Source organism: Gadus chalcogrammus, chromosome 22 (genome assembly GCF_026213295.1).
Source record: "Gadus chalcogrammus isolate NIFS_2021 chromosome 22, NIFS_Gcha_1.0, whole genome shotgun sequence".
NCBI classification, from domain to species: domain Eukaryota; kingdom Metazoa; phylum Chordata; class Actinopteri; order Gadiformes; family Gadidae; genus Gadus; species Gadus chalcogrammus.
The window spans coordinates 14,950,222-14,966,674 of NC_079433.1; the positions used below are offsets into that span (position 1 = coordinate 14,950,222).

General features: G+C 46.3%; 1 protein-coding gene across 1 annotated transcript in view; it reads left to right on the plus strand.

Moving 5' to 3' along the window:
• trioa (trio Rho guanine nucleotide exchange factor a) overlaps positions 1-16,453 on the plus strand; it is a 70,867-nt gene that overhangs the window by 12,457 nt on the left and 41,957 nt on the right. Inside the window, 7 exon segments of the mRNA XM_056583544.1 lie at positions 484-534; positions 8,313-8,387; positions 10,240-10,354; positions 12,618-12,810; positions 14,771-14,875; positions 15,452-15,648; positions 15,965-16,190. Coding sequence (XP_056439519.1) covers positions 484-534; positions 8,313-8,387; positions 10,240-10,354; positions 12,618-12,810; positions 14,771-14,875; positions 15,452-15,648; positions 15,965-16,190 — 962 coding nt within the window.

Below are 16,453 nucleotides of genomic sequence, written 5' to 3' on the forward strand. Positions count from 1 at the left end.
ACTCAAAGAGATAAAATAAATAACAAATAATGTTTGTCACTGTCTAACGTGGAAAGAGGTAACGCAATGGTGATTGAGCCTATGGCTTGCCGATGAAAACCGTTTCATTTGCAATATTATAAATGGTGTGAACTTGCTGTCGGTGGCAACACTGTTTGAATCTGGGGAAAAATGACTTATTGACAAATAAGACATTTGGCTTATTGCCAAAGATGCAGCCAATAACGAAGCGTCAATTCTCCAGACTTCTTAAGCTCTGAGTGCTGCCCGTCATCGCAGCAAAGGTCGTAAACTGCCAAAGGGGCGTGTTCAGTGTCTGAACAACAGTATGTTCAGGGATCATAGTTGCAGGATGTAGAAGTGTGATTGGGGTTCAACATAACTCCCCTTCTCTTTCGCGGCCCCTACCCCTGTAGCCATTTCAGTACCATTTAAAGTATTTTTGTGCATAACTGACATTGTTTTAATTGTTTTGTTTTGCAGATGGTTCCCTCCCTAAAGAGCCAAAAGGAGATGTATCTAGCCACATAGCAGGTAATGTGTCTTTGTAGCTATCCAACACTCCACTCCATCACATTGTGCCACACACACACACACACACACACACACACACACACACACACACACACACACACACACACACACACACACACACACACACACACACACACACACACACACACACACACACACACACACACACACACACACACCACATTGGTTTCAGCTTTCATTGTTCCCAGTGCGAGCGACACAGACAGGCTATAATCAGCTGTCATCTATCACACACACACACGCACACACACACCCTGTTACTGGGACACACTGCTTATCCCTCCCTCACTTTCGTCTCCAGACCTCCTGTGTCCCTGTTCCCCCGCTCGACCCATCTATCTTCTACACCGTGGTCTCCTATTTTAGGGTCTCCATAGCAAAGCCGTTCTGGCGATGGCTAATTGTTAGAACACGGCTTGGAGTACTTTTTTTATCAATTCCATAACATTTTCTTACCCCCACTAATTGACTTTGGTCTGGAGAAATTCTCCTCTACATTCTTTTGAATGAAAATACTTTCCAAGAAACCACCTCTGTTGGAGACATTGTGTTTCTTTCATACGACCCTAGCAGGTACTACTGTGTGTAAGCTACTATATGCTCAGCAATCTCACACACATCCTTGCCAAAGCTTGCTGACTGCTAATGTATAGCTCATGGCTAAAGGACTGTTGCTGATTGTAAACGCATCAACATGAACCCGATGGCGGTGTAAGGGAACCATTGTTGTTTGCTTCTCTCCTTCGGCTCTCCACTGATTACTTCCTCATAGATTATGTGTGTGTTTTAGTGCACATGTTTTTTTTCGGTGTGTGTTTTCTTGGGCGGGGTTGGCCAGCCCATTTGTTGATGGAAAAATGGCCCTGTGGTGGGCAAAATAGACCCAGGCGGGGGACCCAAAGAGGGGAGGGTCTGTGCGGGTGTAGCACATAGTTCTGCAGTGTTACTTAACGTTATGATATTGCTTTTATTGACATGTGATTTTAAAAGCACTGAAACGGCAGGCATTCATTTTCAGCTCTTGACTCGGTATGCAATGGAGCTGCGCACTGGACCACTTGTGTGTCTGTGTGGGTTTTAAATGCGTATGGTGCTCGAGGAGGAGGAAGACCATTCCCCAGCAGAGCTAAGCAGGCCGACGGCTTAAGGGGACATGGGGTCTCTGGCATCAGAGGGTGAGGTTGAGTGATGGGGAGAGGGGGAAGGAGAGGAGTAGACTGTCAGTGAGTGAGAGGACGCATGGGGCTGTAAATAATTACTAGCAACAAGCTGGTTGATTAATTGGCAGGCAGTGAAGGAGTGCGACGATGCTGCAGGCTGTACAGGAAGACAAAATGAGGACGAGAGAGAGAGAGGGAAAGAGAGAAACGGAGAGAGATAATTGATGCCGAGTTGGCTATCGCCATCTTCATTCTAACTCCTGTCTCCGACACAAGCAGGCCCCGGCAAGTCGCGCACACGCACACGCGTGCAAACACACACACAAGTGCACAAACACTCTCTTACACATCACAAACCATTTTTTGTACATCATCTGGTCTTTATCATTCATCCATGTTTCCATACCATCACGGAGTTGGCTTGGGGGTATCTACAATTTAAGTATTGTGGGCTATTCTGTGTAAATGTAAGTATCTTTCGACCCCCTCCCATTGCCCTGAAAATCATATTTTGATATTAGCTTAGTTTGTTGCAAATCAGTATTAAGTTAAAGACGGTCTTCACTCCCCCCATCCAGCCGAGCTATGCTAGTTCTGGTTCCTGACGTTATATCGATGATCATGAGCTGTTTCGGGTTGAGGCCCTAATTCTGCTTTCATTCCGAGCTCCACATCTCACCAATCTAAACCATGTCCCTGTGGGGATCAATAAATAGTACACAAACCAAGTAGACTGACCAGAGACCACAAAAACAAAATCGATGTTGCATGTCTCAAGAAATTGCTTTGCCCAAGTGATTTTGGTCGGGGTGAGTTTCTAAAAATCCCTCAAAGATATTCCTAGAGACACTGAACGGACCATGAGTTCCAACCATTTACATCACAAATCGCTGCATACCAGACACGCAGGGAATGTGATCATCCCATACGACGCAGAACCAAGCCGAGCATCAAATTGCACTCGCGTTGCACTGTGTCACATAAGCACATACATGCACATACACACTATTGCAGCTGGTTTATGAGCAGAGTGTTCAAGTGTCCAAGTCAGCTGCTGGATTTAAACTATTATGAGATCTCTGCATGTTGCTGACCTCTAGGTGTGTGTGTGTGTGTGGGGGGGGGGGGGGGGGGGGTGTAGCCAGGCCTGTTGTCCATACCAACAGTTAACATCAGTGATGACGCCTCACAACTGTTGCCTTCTCTCCCTTTTACTATCTCTCTAATTCCCTTACGACTCTCCTTCGATCTCCTAAGACCTATAGTCTAAGGATATTCTCCCTTAGCACCCTGGCAGCAGAACTTCAGCACCACAAGGCCCACTGTCCTAACTGCAGAGCCGTGTCGCTCAAATCAAAGGCGCGACTGCCACGACAAAGTCCAGATGGATGTCGTGGATCACTGCTTTGTGAATAGACGAGCGGGGCTGCATAAGCAACATCAGTTGCAAATTTCAGTGAACCTAGCTGAAATTGTGATCGCTGTACTTTTCAAAGTTTGTTACCCGTCGATATCATACCAAAAAAGATGTGTTCCCCAGTAGTTGTTCGAAAGAATACTGTAGTGTAAAAACATTGTGTTGCATAGATTGCGCTGACATAATGAAAACAACTTGTCTAATACCATTTCCCATCTACCAAATAAGTAGATGAATATGATGACACTTACCCCACACTTGACAGTATATCTAGAAAAAAGTTGCAGAGAAAAAATGGATGGAATGGGAGTGTGAGTGCTTAATGTATGAAGCCTGTCTTATTCCCACTCGTCCTCCTGACTCGGCTAAGGTATTTGATAACACACACTCACCCACACACATTCACACGCACGCAAGCAAGCACACACGCACGCACACACCCAGTCTGTTTAGATCCACCAAAGCTATGTGTTTCGGCTGTGTCCTACCACCCCTCACCACCGCAATATTTGTGAAATGCGGCGTTAGCAATGAGCTGCATATCATCAGCAGCCAATTGTAGTAAGGTTCTACCACCAACTGCCCTCTTAACGCCAGTTGCTCTTAAACTGCTTCATGCTGTCAGCACATGCTGGAAACACGATGAATCCTCCCATTTAGGACTCCACCCTATACCCTGAAACACCCCTGTCTCACCCCCTCTCCCATCTTCTGCTGAAACTCCACGAGGCAGTAGCGGCACACGGCCATCCGGCTCCACTGACCCATACCCGCGCTTCACTTTGTTTCATGCACAGGGAGAACCCCAGTGCACGGGCAAACTGGTCAGAAGGTGTCATTGAGGGGAGCGGAGGGAGGTGTGGGGAGGGGCGCGTATAGCAGAAACTCTAGGATGGACTGGTGTTTTAGTTGGGAGTAAAGGCCAGATCAGTGTCCTATTAGTGGTAATGCAGACCTCTGATCGCTGGTGCTGGTTTGTGAAATAAGATGGTGAAATGGACCATAGTCGGTAGAGTCGAGTTTCAAGATTTTCTTTGGTTGACTACAGCCCAACTATACCATAATTAATATCAAGCGTATATGAAATCAAACAGTGACCTGTGTCCTTTCTGTCTGATTCCGCCAGTATTCAAGTCAACTTGCTTTGATAAAGAGAATGTAGAAGAGTTGTATATGCATAATATGTATGAATGTAAAATACATTGTATGATGGGACAGCTACTGTTGCATTTTATTTAGGTCATCTTTAATGGATTTGAAATGCTGACATCGTATAACCTTTGAGACTATGGGGCTAGAATATGCTCTACTTTGAAAAGAAACTAATTGGTTTGTGCTACTGCCATTACACAGAGGGGTTATTAAACAAACACTTAGGAAATGTCTTGAAAGCAAAACACAACACAGCAAATTGCACACAGAAGACGCAGCATTGTATAACTTCTACATCTGGCAATAGGCCAATGTATTTCCTTTGAGAAGCCAAGCAATGCTGAGGTTTCACTCATTTATCACACCCATCCTCCAAATGCATTGCTGCACTATTATACACACACTATTGTTCTTGAAAACTAGATTGAAACATAAAAACAACAGCTACAAAATGTCTTTCGTCGAAGATTCAAGGCCTTGCCTTCTCTTAAACTGGTATAATGTTGTAGTGAGCATCGGGATTCAACTTCGAAACCATCAGAGTTGAGAGGGAGGGCATCCGTGGACTACTGGTTAAGGAGTTGGACCGGTAACCGGAGGCGAGGGTGGCCGGTTCGAAGCCCGACCGGTAGCCAGGAAGAAAATGTGGACAGGGGGAGCAGTCCTGAAACCCCCACCTGGTCCCTGGGTGCTGCTGTACTGCGTCTGCCAACTGCTCCGGCTGATCTAGTGTGCCCCTGCTGCCCCATATTTCCACCCGCTCCCGGTTGGGTTAAAAGCAGAGAAAATAATTTCCCCCCAAAAGGGACAATAAAGGATAACTTAACTTATATGGCTAAAATGCTTTTTTTTTTTTTCTGAATTAAAAAAAATAATGCTCTCAGAAATCGGATAAAGATTTGACTGGGGGAAAAAATGATGCTCTGAATTTACGAGCTTATTATCCTAGAATTCAGAGAGAGGTACCTCTCTGACACCTTGTCCACCTCATATTGATGCCTTATCCTCTTGTCAGTGAACGGTTAATGGGTTAATTGTTAACATCCCGTATCTGGGTGGATGTGTGTGTCAAAGTAATAAAGGTGTCAGTCCTGTTGATACAGTGACGGTTAAACTTGCAGTACAGTATTCACAAATGTCTACAAGGCACTCACTGTGAACTCCCCCCATCTTTCTTAACGTACGAGCATTGGCCGTTACCTAAAGTCTGGAATTCAATTCGACCACTAATTAGGCAGCCAATTTGGCACTCGTAACTCTGTATTACTGCCGAATTCACGGGCAGCGGTAGAGCCCATGATTCGGCCCGCTCTCACGGATCACAGCAACATGCCAGCAGCAACAATGATTGGTCAAAACAAATGTGAGGCGAAAGAAAGTGAAACGCCCAGGTCACCCAGATTAGATGTGGTCAGCTGTCAGACTTTAGATATGAACCTAAAGTCTGATATGTGAGACTAAGGTTCCATTGACCTTCGATTATCATGCAGCTGGATGGTAGCCAGCAAAGCAGGCAGCAAGGCAGTGGCCATCTTCAGGACTGCAGCCGGGTTTGACACAGCACTGGTTTTACTGGTCCGCTGCTGCAAGTGGAGAAGGAGAAGGGCATGGAAGGAGTTGGCGTTGTTCTGTTTTTGTCTGGAGCGTCATGTTGTTATGAGTTAAGCTAGTTTAGGGTTCCGAGATTTTCACACCATAGACAAAGTGTGAGGCTGATGGTCAGAGGTTGAAAACACAGTGTGTGTGTGTGTGTGTGTGTGTGAGAGACACCCACTCTCAGATTTGGGAATTTGCATGAAGGAAATATTATTTAAAGGGATTAACTCAGTACAACTGACTTTTACATTTGACTCATTATGTAACCGCTACTTGTGTGTGTGAAAGCTACACACAGTGTTCTGGAACAAGTCGGCGTCAGCCCCAACAGGAAATGCGGAGAACCATGACATCATCTGCTCATTTGCTGCCTGTGTGTTTCATCTCTAATGGACGCATTGTCCAGCTTAGGCCAGAGAACACTCATTGATTTTGTGTGTGTGCGCTTGAAATGTGTTTCAATGTTCGTGAGCGATTAGGATGGCAGAGAATGGTCTCTGAAAGAGATGTTGTGAACAGCGTGAGCGAGAGAGTGTGATGCAGATGTACATCACTAGAAGAGATGCTACATTTGTTTGTATCAAAACAGAAAGCTCTAGCTCACAGTATTGAACTCCACCGTGGTTAGAAAGATCAGTAGCAACACTTAATAAGTCAGTTTTTTGTAGCCTGAGCCGCATTGAGATGCACAAACAAAATGGACCTGAGAAATTGCGTCTGGGAAATGTTGGTAGACTGTAGAGTGATGTTTGTATTTATGTTGTTTATTTTATGTGTGTTTTATACTAGCTCATGATGATAATTATTGAGGTTTCCCTATGCTCCTTGTAGTTTTGATGAATTATTTGACACAAAGGTTTGAGAGATTATGAGTTTGAGAGATTATTCTACTGTAATATGGTCATTCAAATTGCCAAATTAAGTATTTCAAATAATATAGATGATTGTCCCGTAGTCCATGATGATTCTTTGATTACCTCATTGCTCAGACTATGGCTTATCTACAATATTGTCAATGTAAGCCTCCAAATGTAGCTCTAGAAAAATAAAAAGGATATTTTTGGTTTTGAATTTCATTGTTCATAAAGAGAAGATTGATATCGCAAAAATATCATTACTTTGGAGAAGCTTGAATGGTGTAGACACACTCGCGCGTGTACAAATGTGCACACGCAAATCACACGAAAAATGCACTCACACGTAAAACAAAGACAAAGGCAAAACACACACATGAAAATACATCAGTGCAAAACATGATTATAAGACAAACATTTCAAGATATTAATAAAAACTATAGCTAGTATCGACTATACGTAGTCACATCCTTATGTGTGGAGATTGGTCAGAGCCCAGGGAGGATACCACCAAATACTGTCAACAAATATGGAACTACCAAAGCCAGAAGGGAATAGAGGTAGAGGGAACCCAAGTACTAGAGGAACCATTAGGCAAAGTGTGTGTGTGTGTGTGTGTGTGTGTGTGTGTGTGTGTGTGTGTGTGTGTGTGTGTGTGTGTGTGTGTGTGTGTGTGTGTGTGTGTGTGTGTGTGTGTGTGTGTGTGTGTGTGTGTGTGTGTGTGAGCAATGATCATCCCACAATCAAATGCAACGCATTCAAATGTCATTCCATGTACCCACCACAACGTCTGTCCTCGTAGCAATGTCTACAAGGTAACATTTGTCCTTTTATCAAATAGTCAAAGGGCATTAGCCAGTCCTACCCATCTCTTATTTCCACCAAGGCCACAGAGGAGTGAATTCCATCCATGTGTCAATGGGGAGCTCACTCTAATGGTAGGGTTATTTTGGCTCAGCCTTAATGGTCTCCTTTTCTTTACCCCATTTAACCTTGTGGGGTTACAGAAAAGGCATCTTTGTGTTCGACTGCCCATGAATGAAGTTTGTTTTTGACTAGAATAATACAGTTAGTTTTTTTCTCTCTCTCTCTGTCTCTCTGTCTCTCTGTCTCTTTGCCTCTGTCTCTCTCTCTCTGTCTGTCTCTCTCTCTGTCACTCTCTCTGTCTGTCTCTCTGTCTCTTTGCCTCTGTCTCTCTCTCTCTGTCTGTCTCTCTCTCTGTCACTCTCTCTGTCTGTCTCTCTGTCTCTGTCTCTCTCTCTCTGTCGGTCTCTCTCTCTCTCTCTCTGTCTGTCTCTCTGTCTCTGTCTCTCTCTCCTTGCCTCGCCTTGGGCGGGAGGAGCAGTCTAGTCAAGCTGTCATTCAAAACCAAGGGGAATGTTTGTGCGTGAGAACAGAATTTCATGCACTAGCAGATTTTTGGAAATGAGCTGTGTTCTTGCTGCCAGCAAATGAGACCGAATCTACGACCAAGTCCTATTATTCTTATAGAGGGAACATGCAATGAAAGATTGGGGTTTGAATACTGCTGTCTTATTGTTTTTCTGATCATGTGGTTTATCCCTTCTCTCCTTCCAGCTTTCAAGCGCAATGAGGAGATGCGAGCTATAGAGGTGCTGCCCATCCTCAAAGAGAAGGTTGCCTTTCTGTCAGGTGAGTGCCTTCTGCTTATAGATTGATTACCATTTTAAATGTTTCTCTATTTCTTGGCCGTGTATGTGTGCGTGTGTGTGTGTGTTTGGGTGTGTGTGTGTGTGTGTGTGTGTGTGTGTGTGTCTGTCAAAAAAAGATGTGTGTGAATGCACGACCCAGTCTAACTCGGCCAAGGACGAGGGGCGAAACACAATGAATAGTCCTGTCTGACAGGACATCGTTGCCATGGAGATGACTTGCAGTTAGAGCCTGCATAGCTATGGCAGTACCTGCTACGGCAATATGCTTAAACATGTTTTTCTTCTGGAATGGGGGTGGGGAGTGGGGGGGCGGTGACTGAAAAAATATGGAGTAAATTGATTGCTTAGATTATAAGGGATACAGGCCAAAACATGGAGGTCCTGCACACGCTCATTTGAGGGGCTGCCTTCATTAGTTTGGTTCACAACTTGCATGGCACTAGGATGTCCCACTGCCGGGGTCCCAGTCAGCGGCCTAGTTAAACCTAGGGCAAACTGTCATCAACCCTTGGTGTGGCTGACAAGGATGTACATATGGCAGGACGAAGTGCTCACACATAATGTTTTTATTGTTCAATGGTAGTTCAGGCTGACATACGGCCGGGGCCAGCCAGAATGCACGGTCCACTCTGCTGGCTAGCTGGTTTTAAGTACAGATGCACCAATAGATTGGACAGTGACCAGAATCTGCCTGTTTTCAGCTGATGGCCATACCAGTGGTCCATCAGTCTCCAATATGATTTATATCTGCGTACATCACACGTTAGAAATCAAATCGTTATTATTGATTATTCAAACTAGGGATGGGCATTCGACTAAATTGTCTTTTATGCACACGAACTGGACCGCTGTCAAGGAAAGTGTTTTTCTTGCCTGATTCACGTCTTTCTTAGCACTCCGCAAGTAGTCCGGTAAGGGTGCACTCACACTAGGCCATCTGGCCGTGGCCGTTGGCCGTTTTCACACCTAACCATGCTCAAATGGCCCCATTGTTCTCTGGCCTGCACTCACACTAGGCCATCTGGCCGTGGCCGTTGGCCGTCGCAACTGTGGCCTGGCCACAGTAGGCTCTTGTACATACGTCATCACGTCGTAAGTAACACGTCATCACCAAGCGTCCGCTGCATGGACCATAATAAAGTCTGCCGCCAGTCAGAGTTCTAACAACAATGGACAACAACACAGAGAACACAGTTCGCACTTTGCTGAGTCTGTTGCTTTTTTGGATATATGTTTACCGTTTAATGGGAAAGAAGGCTCGTCACCTTTATTATGTCTGTGGTCGTCGCATGGACTATAGGTCATCCGGCTCAGGTTGCGTAGCCGTGCGTGTGCGCGTGACGGCTCATTAGCATCTGTACCGTAGCGGCCCGTTCCGTAGCAACACACCTCTCCCAAGTGGCCAAATTGGCCCGGCCTGGCCAGGCTGGCCACACTCACACTGGCAGATTTGAGCACGGTTAGGTGTGAAAACGGCCACGGCCACGGCCAGATGGCCTAGTGTGAGTGCACCCTTAGGGTGCACCTTATCAACCCCTTATCAACCCCAGCGTGTCCGATTGCTAAGCAACGTCAATGTCTTTGGCTGACTATTTCTCTGCTGAACAACACTATGAATGGTAATTGATTAATCATGTCCATCCCTAATTCATACACTTTGGGCCCTTTGGTGCCGTATTTTATTTTTACAAAAAAAATCCAGTAACAAGGTGCACTTGTTCACTTGAATATTGTTTAAATCCTACAAGAACTAAAATGGGCCTAGAATATTGGTATGGCTGCATGGTTGGTGTGAGAACATTTATTTAACCTGTCTTGTTTTCCCCTTCCAGGTGGCAGAGACAGGCGAGGAGGTCCTGTCTTAACATTTCCATCACGCAGCAACCACGACAGAATACGACAGGAAGACCTGCGCAAACTCATAGCCTACCTGGCCGGAATCCCTAGGTAGGCTGTGTGTGTGTGTGTCAGTGTGTGTGTGTGTGTGTCTTCTGTGTGTGTGTGTCTGTGTGTGTGCGCTCGTGTGCGTGTGTATCTGTGTGTGTGTGTGGTATTTGAAGGATGAGCGGATGTGAGCCGAACGGCCAAAGCTGAGATTTGTAAGCAGATGTGAGAGAGAGAGAGAGAGAGAGAGAGGGAGAAAGAGAGGCAGATGGTGTTGGAAGAAAAAAAATACCAGAACGCTCCATCACCATCTATCTCTATACAGAAATCTCTGTATATCACTCTATTCATCTTCAAGTAAACAGTGCGTCAGCATTAGCCGGGCACATTAACAGTGGATGAAACGGAATTAGAGGAGTTGGCCATATAGTTGCACGGGAGAGAGGGCTAATGAGAGCACACAAGACACAAGCGCTATTCCACAGAGAGAAAGGGGACTGGGGGAGAGAGAGAGAGAGAGAGAGAGAGAGAGAGCGAGAGAGAGAGAGAGAGAGCGAAGGAGCGAGACGGACAGAAAGAAGGATTACAACCGCCGGAGCCCGGAGAGAGTGCGCATGCGTGCGTTTAATTGTGGGTGTGGGTGTAGGGAGAGAGAGAGTGAGCGCAAGAGGGAGGGAGTCAGGAGTAGGAAAGCAAAATAAAGTGTCGCAGTAGCGAAGGCATTGCAGTGGATGTTGTGACGGACCAGTAGCTGAGAGTAGCAGGGAGAACCTTACCTCTCAGGTACTCGCTCTCCTTCTCTCCTTTCTTCAACCATGCCGCGTGCCGCCTCGCTCTTTCTCCATCCTTTTCCATCGCTCGCTCCATCTGTTGACACCCGTCATGTCCGTCATGGAGGGATAATCTCTCCTTTTCTCATCCCGTCATCTCTCGCCATCCCTCGCACTCGTCTTGTATTTATAGATTTCTTTCCGATGATGCCTTGTTTACCATGTTTTGATTGCTCTGGTCTCTCCGTCTCCATCTCCGCCACTAAAAACCCCTCTTTCCCCTCTCGGATTTATGCGGGTCATGTTTGTTTGTTTGTTGTCCTCTTATTTTCTGCTCTGCCTGTGTTTGCATCCGAGTATTTATCGTTGTGGCTCTTGGTTGTAAACAAATGTAGCCTTCGGTTTGTTCCATCTCCAGCCATTCGGTTAAGGGTTAGGATTACTCCGTATGTCCATTCTATTTTGGGAATGAGCACCAAACAACAAACACAAGCTTCTCATCTAGTGTGTGTGTGTGTGTGTGTGTGCGCGCGCATGTGTGTGTGTGTTGGGATAGGTTCTTTGATTGTTATTGAAAATGTCACGTTTCGGTCCATTTAGTTAGTATTCTGCATTGGAAGGTAAATGCATGATGGATTTTTGAATCCATGATAGTGAGTCTGATGAATTGCTCTTCACTCTATGATGGATTGCAGAGAGTGTGGGTGCACACGTATCTCCAGTGTGTGGGTGGTGCGTGGTCGGTGCTTGCCGCGTTCCACGCAGTATAGAAAAATGCGTCACATCATTTGTTTTGATCCCCCCCCCCCTCCTTCCTGTTTTGAATGTTTGTGTTTAGTATTCCTCTGATCTGTTCTCTAGATCTTGCTCGCTCTCCGTTTCCATCCTGCTCTTATTTCCTTCACCCATCTATCCATCATCACATTCCGATCAGCATCAATTAATTAAGTCCAAGTTAGGAGCATGGAGCAAAAGCAAGCTCACAAAAAGAGCTAGTTCAGCCGGCAAGATTATAATGAACCCCCAATGACAGCTGGTGAAGCTGAACCCCCCCACACACCAGGGGAGGGCAACGCTTCTAGGTCAGGCCTCCTTCCCCTAGCCCCCTTCAGGAGGGTGACATAGGGTACCCACTGCAATCGAGGAACATATACACATTTTTTTAATCAATCCTCTTTCACCCTATGAAACAAGATGCTTTTTATTAGATATAAGTGAAAGCTGCTGTCTTTAATGTCTATTTAAGATATGTATTAATTGCTCACGCAAGCTCTTCATCCCATCTTTTTATTACTACAGGTCCACTTTTAATTTATCCTCTTTATCTCATTTATTCTATTCCATGGCAGAGGAAGTCTTTAGGTGGATTTATGTCTGTGAAGCTTTGTAGTTCCCAAGTGTCTGTATGTCTGTGAATCCAAAGCTGAATTGAAAGCTAAAGATTTATAATCGCATCTAATGACTTGCCTGTCTCCTCGTCTCCCTCCCTCTATTTGTGTGGGTCTGAATTACAATATGCCTTTGCTAGAGCCCTCTTTTGCCCCCTGTGCCCCCAGCGAGGATGTGGCCCGACATGGCTTCACGGTCATCGTGGACATGCGCGGCTCCAAGTGGGATAGCATCAAGCCTGTTCTGAAGATCCTGCAGGAGTCGTTCCCCTCCTGCATCCACGTGGCCCTCATCATCAAGCCTGACAACTTCTGGCAGAAGCACCGCACCAACTTCGGAAGCTCCAAGTTCGAGTTCGAGGTGAGTGTTGCTCTCTCTCTTTCTGCGTGGTGTTTGAGCTGTCAACGTTTTTTGCACCATGTCCGTTTTTTGTGTTCCCAGTTAAAGGTTAATGCTGCTTATAAGCGTAACATGGCCACGGGTTTAAACTTCACGGATCGCATATTCTCGGCTGCAGTGAATGAAGCTGCTGTAAATGTTCTGAGAGATTTTCATGCCCTGCCAGATCTATATGGGCATTTAGAAGATTATTATTACTTCCTATATGCAAAGATATCCTAAGAGCTCCTTGTAATTGTCCATATACTTCAAATGTCATCATCTTAATGTAGTCATGATCGCTTAAGAAATGTCAATAGAGGACTCTCCCTCTTGCTCTCAAATGCTCTATTTCCCTCTCTGTGTCCTACTCCCACACACATAATCCCCCGCACACAACTCATTAGCCCCCCAGTCCCCACCCACAGAGCTATTGTATTGAATGGTTGATTGGATGTTACTTGCCAAAGGGCAGGATGTAATTAACCGGCACTTGCATCAGTCCATCATGGAAAAAACCCAAGCATCACCAAGTTTATTCTAACACCAATCGAAGCATTTTGCAGTTCAGGAATGTTCCTGAAAGGCGAGATGCAGTATAAAAAGAAAAAAAGCCCACTAGAAACTACAGACAGCCTTGACCAAATGTTATGTCGGACAGAGAAAAAGATCAATTATGTATGTTGCAAGGGATCAGATAAATGGAAATATCTTCCATCAGGCTATCCTGCGTCTGTTTCTCATAGAGCAGGGTAAACATATCCGCTGTCCCATTGTTTCCCACGGAGCCCAGGGGAACAAATCAATTGGCTAGAACAACACTGGCCCGTCGTACCGGCTCGGTCCTTCATCGTAACGCTGCAAAGGTCCTTCAGCCAAGGACATCCATCACACTCGGCACTGTTTACACTCATCCATTCCTTATGTCCCTTTACCCTGCTCTCGCTCTCTCTCTCTCTCGCTGTTTCTCGCCATCATTTCTCATGTTATTCAATATATATCAGGGCTGGGCCATTATTTTGGTGGAATTTATTAATTTGCATTTTTTACCTTTCCTTCAGTTTGCTAAATGGTTGAACCGCAAAACTGAGATTTATGGGAGTTCTGGGAAGGAGGGCGCATGTTACGACCCACTGAGACTTTGTGATACATTTATAGTAGTCTTGTTATGTATGAGCTTTATAATGAGCGATGTTTATGAAAAGCGCCACGCACCCTCGAATTGCACCGTGAAGCTTTACCCTCACTCGGACGCAGACATCACAATATATCGCTGATCAGACGGAGCTCCACACATCCACACGCCGTACTGTTATGCTATAGTTATCGTTATCTCTTGCGGGAGCCTCATCAAAATCAACGGCTGGCGGAACGAACTCCACACATCCACACACACCATGGGGTTGTACTTTCATGCCCGAGATGCCTGACCCTCTCTCGCACGCCACATACAGCTGCTGCCCAGACTACGGAAACCAAACAGTTAAAGAATAGGACATTTTCTTTTGCGGTAACTATGCGTAGCCAACGGGTAGTTGAGGTGTTAATGAACTGTTAATCGGTCTCATCTGGTATCTTTCCATACCAGGCTGTGAGCCCACACGTCCACACACACCTCGCCTCCGTTGTCGCTTGGTGGTGACGTCGGACAGTACAGTGGACCATAAATTTAGTTTTTTGGTTTGTTTAGAGACAAAAAAAAGAGATTTTTGATTTTTGATTGATAATTTACATGTTATGATACATGAGACACGCAAGCACACACACACGCCGTTAACATCAAGGCAGTCCATGAACCCAAAGTTTACCCCCATCAGACGGTAGATCATCATCGCTCAAACCAATGTTCAGAGTCTAAGGGGACAGGCCCAAGATGGGCTCAGTTGAGCAAAACAGCACGGCCTCTCCAACATGATTAACCGCCCCTCTCCCTCGGTGTCAGACCACCATGGTGTCGTTAGAGGGCCTGTCCAAGGTGGTGGACCCCTCCCAGCTGACGGCAGACTTCGACGGCAGCCTGGACTACAACCATGAGGAGTGGATAGAGGTAAGAGCATCTCTCCACGGAGACAGACCATGAATAAATTAGGTCACACTGCCAAAATGTGTCTCACTAAAGCGTCTACTCCCTGCACTGCACATCGATTCAACAAGTTTGATTGCCCTGTATTTATGAAAGAATCCGTTCAAGATATTTCATATTACTGGGATTTTTCTTTCACAGCTTTTTGACTTGACTTAATTCCACGCTTTAGTTAAATTGCTACTGTCACTTGGTTCAGACAAGGATTTTGTAAATGCGAGGGTGTTGGACAAATCTCTGGGTACCACCCCGATCTCTTTTTTGAAATGTTATTGCGTGTTCAAGTAAATTACATACTTCATCCTTTTGCAAGGAATACAAATTGCACCGGCAGTATACTGGGCTGGTGTTGAGGCCTTCCTGGTTCATGTGAGGGTATCGCTGACAGTCTGTCTTCTGCCATGGTCCATGCACCATCCCTTTGTCAGCGTATGGGGTCACATGGACGCATACGGCCGCTCTCCGGGGCTGGGGTTGGGGGGGGTGATACCTTTCCAGCAGGGACCCAAACAGGATCTGTGTCTGTGTTCCGCGCCCCAGGTGCGCGTGGCCTTCGAGGAGTTCTCGGGTCATGCGGGCCAGATGCTGTCGCGCCTGGAGGAGATGCAGGAGACGGTGGCCCGCAAGGACTTCCCCCAGGACCTGGAGGGGGCCCGCCGGATGATAGAGGAGCACGCCGCCCTCAAGAAGAAGGTGATCAAGGCCCCCATCGAGGAGCTGGACACGGAGGGACAGAGGTACGAGAGCCCCGCAACGCGCCTTTATCAATGTCCTTCAACACTGCCATGACCTCATTCACACACGCATAACGGCTGTCTGAACCCACCATCTCCCTGATTAGTACTAACAGTACGATTAAGTCTTCTGCAAAAGATTTTCAACAACATCAAAAAACATCTGTGTTATTGTATGACTACATAGCTTTGTCTGGCGGTGTTCTCAGGAATGCCAATAGTGACACCACAGCCATTGGGTATCGAACCCAGAACCAGTGGGACTATCCTGCCCCTAAATAAACATAAGGTAACATGTCCCATCCCCCCCCCCCCCCAGGCTGCTACAGCGCATCCACAGCACCGAGGCCTTCTCCAACCGTAACGGCGGCGGCGGCGGCGGCGGGGGGACCGGTAACGTGGACATGGGCCTGGTGCCGCGGGTCAACCAGCTGCTGGACAAGCTGCACACCACGCGGCAGCAGCTGCACCAGGCCTGGCACGTCCGCAAGCTGCAGCTGGACCAGTGCTTCCAGCTGCGCCTCTTCGAGCAGGACGCCGAGAAGGTGGGACAGGGGGGGATGGTGTGGGGAGGTTGGAGTGGGACAGGGGGGGATGGGGTAGGGGGGTGGGACGAGGGGGGTGTTATTGGATAGGGGGATGTGGGTGGGGGCTGTGGGTGGCAGTATGTGCTTCAAGAATATTTGTTGTGATATTTGTGTGTATATAACTGAAGAGGTGAGAAACGTTTATGAAGTTTCATGAAAACAGTCTTGTTTATATGCAGCAACAACAACATCATTTTTTTGTGGTTGCTGCATATATTGAA